The 6084-nt window shown below is 29.4% G+C and overlaps 1 protein-coding gene across 1 annotated transcript; it reads right to left on the bottom strand.

The window, feature by feature from the left end:
• Positions 1 to 924: 924 nt before the first annotated feature.
• On the bottom strand, positions 925 to 2183 carry LOC124926833 (transcription factor HY5-like). The gene is made up of 4 exons (XM_047467144.1): positions 1967 to 2183; positions 1711 to 1888; positions 1474 to 1630; positions 925 to 1398 (listed from the first exon to the last, which is right to left on the bottom strand). The coding sequence occupies exons 1-4, from the start codon at positions 2055 to 2057 to the stop codon at positions 1369 to 1371; spliced, it is 456 nt and encodes a 151-aa protein (XP_047323100.1). The 5' UTR covers positions 2058 to 2183; the 3' UTR covers positions 925 to 1368.
• Between the last annotated feature and the right edge of the window lie 3901 nt (positions 2184 to 6084).

Below are 6084 nucleotides of genomic sequence, written 5' to 3'. Positions count from 1 at the left end.
TCTGTTGGAAGGCCGGAAATATTTCTCATGTACGAAAATTTGAAGAAGCAATGATGCAAATTAAGAAAACTAATCCTGATGCCGAAATATGGTTACGAAAGATTTCACTAGAAATGTGTACTATGTCTCATGTTGGAGGTTATTGTTATGGACAAGCGACAACAAATATGATTAAAATTTTCAACGGACTCTTACGCTCGACTAGATTTCTACCATTCAAAGAAATGATAGATTATACATATTATTGATCTGTGAAATTATTCGCACAAATTCAGACAAATTGAGACGATTATTGACATTAAAAATAGTCAAACTTATTGTCAATTAATGTCAAGAGAATTATTTTAAACTGTTGAGAAAAAAACATCACCACACAAGATTATTTCATACGAACAAAGAGTCTTCAAAATTATTACTACATAATATAGAACCATAAATGAGTATTGAAAGGTGGTAACAATCATATTGTGAATTTATATACATGTTGTTGCTCTTGTGAAATATTGGAAGGTGGTAACAAACATATTGTGAATTTATATACATGTTGTTGCTCTTGTGAAAAATTAAGTCGATAGGTTGTTTCCATGTAATATATTTTATTTTAATTTATAATAGTTATTTAAATTATTTAATTTAATAAATTTAATTTTAATTATATATTATATTTATAAATTTAAGTAAAAATAAAATATATATATTTTATTTTAATATATATAGAATATATTTTAGACTGAAAATTAATAAATGAGTTAATTAATAATTAAGAGAATTAATTAATAGTTTAGTTGAAAAGGGGGTTAATTATTATGTTTGAGAAAGAATTGGATAGGTTGGAAGAAAGGAATAGAAGGTAAGAAAGTTTGTTCAAAACATGGAAAGAGTTCGCTCAAAGAGAGCAAAACAAGTGGCAGTGGAGCCAGAGAATAATTTAATAATTGTCTGTCCTCCATGTTATAAAATGCAGATACTGTCCAACATATACATAATAATAGTATAATACATTCCAATACTAATAATAATAAAGATTCATATTCCTATATTATAAAATAATAATAAAGTCTCTCCAAGACTTTGTTTTGTAGATTAAAATCTACCAAAAATAAGTGCCCTTATTTATGATAAGGATTTAAAATACTAAGATATTTTACTTATAACTATCTAAATACCCATTTTATTTTTCAAATCCCAAATTAAACAAACAAATTTCAGCCCATTTCAAAATAGTTTTCCAATTCTACTCCTCCTCAACAAAATGTGTAAAATGAGCTCCAGATGATCCTAATTCCTACCAACAAACAGTTAAATCAAACTCTAAACACAACTAATCGGGTCTTAGAGATAGAATTGGTTATTTATCATCATCTGCATTTACTTCCCTGTTGTTGTGTTTTTCAATATCTGCAAAAAAAAGAAAGAAAAAGGGCATTTAAATCTCCAAATCAATATATCTATATCATAATAATGTGGACATACTTGTCTAAGCATCTGGTTCTCATTCTGTAAAGTGGACAATCTCTCTTCCACTTCTGAGTTCTTTTTCTCCAATTCTTTAACCCTACCCTCTAACTCAGTTACATATGCCTTCTTCCTTTCCCTTGCTTGTTGAGCAGACACTCTATTTCTCAGCAATCTTTTCATGTTTCCAAAACTTATCAGATCATTCATTATTATTGTTTACAAAACACCTACAATTTTCCAATTAATTCTTACCTCTTCAGTCTTTTGTTCTCTTTTTCAGCCGGACTTCTTCCCCTCTTTCTCCCTCCTCCTTCAGACGTTGACTGCCTTCTATCTCGACCGGCTTCACCCCCACCACCGGATCCAGACGTTCCGGCAACTTCTCCTCCCATCTCCGGCACTCTTCTAATCTCTTCATCGCTCTCCAGCCCTTCAACAGTAATAACACAACCAAATGCATACATTAAAGAACAATCTACATACCCATGTCGATCTCTATTAAAATTACCTTCTTTGATTTGAAGGGCGGAGCTAGAAGATCTGTCACTGCTCGAAGGTAACGAGCTTGCAACAATGGAACTCGTTGCTTGTTCTGGCATTTCAAGAAAACCAGAGAGAAAGAAAGATTAGAAAGGAAAGAGAAGACGATGTATAGGATATTAATTTGTATGTCTAGCTAGTAGCTAAAGCTTTTAGAGCGAGAAAAGAGCGGGATACAAATGAAAGTCATAGTTGGTACGAACAGAAACTGTGCAGGCGGACATGGGCATTTAGAACCAGACGATTGAGACTAATCCGACAGATGTAAGATGAGAATCGTGGAGTTTTTTAGGCCATGACCAGTTTCAGTCTATCAAAGGCTGTGGAGTGAGAATCGTGGATGAACATGGAACCTTTAATGGAAAACTCATCCTACGGTCGTTGTCTTAATGAGAAAAAATGCATTGAATGTGGTCTTAAATGCATGCTTTATAAAAATTCCTCGATTTCCGGAAACTAGGAGAACTACTCAATTGAGCTGGTTTAATATTGGTTTTCTTTTTATCAATTGGTTTTTTAAGATTTTAGATTTGCTCTCTTCTGATTTGGCCATTTAAATAATGTTTTGTAACGATTTTGATATTTTAATATATAATAATAAATAATAAATAATAATTTAAAATAAATTATATTTTAGTTTTTTTTTAATGAATTAAGTGATACAATGAAAACTCTTATATTTTTATCGTATTCTTTTTTTTATATTTTTTCTCATTTATTCATAATTATTCTTTCATTTTTATTATTTCTCTCACATATTCACAAGTACTCTTCTTTCTTCACAATTTATCTTACTTATTTAAAACATTATTCCCTCTTTTATTATTTAATTTAATTTTTTTCATATAATTTCATTCGAGAATTAGTAAACTCAAGTTAGTCACTCATTTCTTTCGTTGAGTAAATATATAAGTTTGATATTTTTCGTTTTAAATATAAATTTTGATTTGAGTTCGAGCTAGAGTTTAAAATTTAATTTTAGTTCAAGATTTTTGAGACAAGTCAAGCTTTTAGGTAAATAATCGAGTAGAGCTCGAACTCTAATTTATAAATTCATTCGAGCTCAAGTTCGAGTGGAGCTAATATATAATTAATCGAGTCGAACTCGAACTCCAGCTAGTTTGAGCTCAACTCGGCTCATTTGCAGCCATATGTTGGAGACGGAGAATGATGTAATATATTTTGATTATGGTTATTCAAATAACCATAATCGAATAAGGCCATTATTTTCTAAAAACTATTTTAAACATATAATTATTATTTTAATCATTAAATTATTAATTTCATTAATTAAAATAATTCTATTTTTATTAAATTTTAAAATATATTTCAGTAATAAAAATAATTAAAATTTTAAATATCATATTTTATTATAAAAGAAGTTTTTTCTTTGGACAAAAAAACACAAACATTAAACAAGCTCTATGATCGTTTGATATTGGTTATTTTGAAAATTTTATTCTAATTGGTTAATTATATAAATGTTATTTAGTATTTAAACATAAAATTTATAAAAATAAATATATTTTAGTATTTTAGTGAATGAATGAAGTAAAGAAGGTTAGGAGAAAGAATATGAGAGAAAATGACACAACATCATGTTATTGGTTAAAAAAAGAAAAAAGAGTAAGAAAAGATAAGAACATTTTTTTTTCAGCCAACTAAATTGCGTTAAATCATTTTTTTCTTCACATTTCATTTTTCAAATTACCTCTCCAATCATTTCTCATATATAAACAATATCAAATATCTCTGCAATCCTTTATTTATGTTTTTTAATAAAAGATTTTTTTATTGTTTTAAAGAAGTTGTTTTTAGCTCCAATGATATAGAGTAACAATACTATAATCCTGAAAAAATTTTGTCCCAAAAAAAGCTCGAAGTTCGAGTAATTTTAACATCGATTTGTGTGTCACACATTTTTTTTATTAAAATAAAACATCATTTTAAAAGGTTTATAAAAACGAGTCCTAACAGTTTGAAATTAATTATAATAATTATATTTTGATCAAATTTCAAATAATATTTTAGATTTGAAATAATTAAATAAAAATTTGATTAAAGAAATCTTTATTTAAATTAATTTAAAATAATTAATTTAAAAGATTATTTATTTGATAAAGAGTCACCAATTGATTTTTAGTTTAAAATCAATAAAAAAAAATATAGGTATATAAATATATTTTTAACTAGAGCTTCGTTTTGGTTCATAAAGTCTCGAGAAATGACTTTCGTGTTACATCCTTCGTACCTGTTTTAAAACGATCTCTACTTTATAAAATTTTGGCTTTTGAAAATTAGTTTTATAACGTTTATTTTAACCAATCATTCTTTTAGTCCTAAACATGCACATGTTTTTGCGTATTTAAAATTGTAACAATAATATTTAAATACTAGTACATGTAGCTGATCATGATGTCTAGAGATGAATGTACCTAATGAACATCAATTTTAAAGGCATTAGGGTTTAAAATAAATCACAAACGAGCCTTTATCAAAATACTGTTTAGGAAAATATTCTAAAGCAAATTTTGAAATCATTTTCTATTTTTTTGGATTTTTAGAAAATGGTTTGATATCCCAAAATTACAAAAATAACTTTATAATTTTGAAAATAGAACCAAACAAGCCCTATAATTGGTTCTCTCGGTCCTAGGTGTGATATTTGTTGGTCGGGGCTATTACCCTTGGTCCTAGGTTGGAACACCCTAAGTTGGGGTTTGAGGATTCTCGGTCGAGGTGTTAAATTCCTCAGACAGGTGATGATGTCCTCAGTCGAGGTGTTGAAGTCCTTGGTCAAGGTTCGAAAATTCTCGGTCGGGTGTGAGAATTCTCTTTTCTAGGCTAGCCTTGGGCTAATTTTGTCGGTCCTAAGTGCGAAGAACACTAACTACAAGGTTAGCTTAAGGCTAGTTTTCATGGTCTTGGGTGCTGAAGAACACACGATCTTGCTTAAACCCGGGCTAAGTTTCTCGATCCTCAAGAACATCAAAACTGCATATTTTGATGTTTTTATTTGAGGCATAGATCAATTAATCCAAGTGCATGGGAAGCTTTCAATCATTCTCAAGATCATTTATAATGTTTCTTCGATGTATCAATCGATCGGAAAGAGGTTCCATTTAAACCAAACAATTTTGGTACAAAAATGGGTTTTTGATTTTTGGACTTTGATGAAGTGTAAGAAGCTTGTAAATAGCCTCCTTATGCTTCATAAGTTTGAATGAAACCAAAACATGAACAATAACTATTCATTTTAACCAATTCAAGAACTTGAATTTTTATTTTTTTATAAAAAAATTAGTTTTTGATCAAACATGATCGAGATAGATTGAAACTGGTCTAAATAGGTTCTCAACATCATAATAAACATGTGGGAAAGCTTTCTAGACTTCTATTCTTGAGTAATAACTCAAGAAATGAAAACCCGATTTTGAATTGAGTTTTTTTTCACATGCTGATGAATTATATGAGAATAATTCTATTGGGGATTCATACTGTGACGATATGCATGTTCATAATAGAAATGATAAGATTGAATTGATAGGAAAAGATAGTACTGCATATAGAAATAATAGGACTTTAATTCCAGAAAATTATGTTGTTATTGGACTTGCTGCACAGAATGGACCGTTAGGGTCGCTGGTTGGTACCCTAGACCTGACCGGTCATTCTGTTGGGAAATTGGATTTGAAATATTGTCTTGCTGAAATTGATAACAATCGGATCGCTTGTGCTGAAAATTCAGTCTCAATGCTGGAGATAATCTGTCAAAAAGGCTCTAAGGTAATGCAAGAAAATGACATACATTGTACATGTTTATTGGGTCCTATTGAAAACTCAAAATTGGGGTCTGTTACTGAATCGGGTGAAAACATTATGCTGAGATTTATGTCTGTTTTGAATGATCCTACTGAAGTTGGTACTGGGGTTTCTATTGAAGTAAGTATGAAAGGGCTGAATAAGACTTCTAGTCGAGAATTAATAGGTTCAAAGAATATTACAAGGTCGGAGTCAGTTTCAGAAGCATGAAAATATGATAGTTTGGGTAATTCAAGTGTAGAGAAAGATCAGAAAACAAATTTT

Source organism: Impatiens glandulifera, chromosome 2, assembly GCF_907164915.1.
Source record: "Impatiens glandulifera chromosome 2, dImpGla2.1, whole genome shotgun sequence".
Taxonomy (NCBI): Eukaryota; Viridiplantae; Streptophyta; class Magnoliopsida; order Ericales; family Balsaminaceae; genus Impatiens; species Impatiens glandulifera.
Note: the sequence above shows the minus strand (reverse complement) of the source record. Positions and strands in the feature narration are given on the sequence as shown.

Bases quoted from the DNA above. Each gene is read 5' to 3' on its own strand.
- LOC124926833 (XM_047467144.1), bottom strand. From the start codon at position 2,057: ATGCCAGAACAAGCAACGAGTTCCATTGTTGCAAGCTCGTTACCTTCG. The intron at 1,889-1,966 runs GTAATTTTAATA...TTACTGTTGAAG, and splicing joins CGCCCTTCAAATCAAAGAAG to GGCTGGAGAGCGATGAAGAG. The intron at 1,399-1,473 runs GTATGTCCACAT...TTTTTTTTGCAG, and splicing joins AGAACCAGATGCTTAGACAA to ATATTGAAAAACACAACAAC.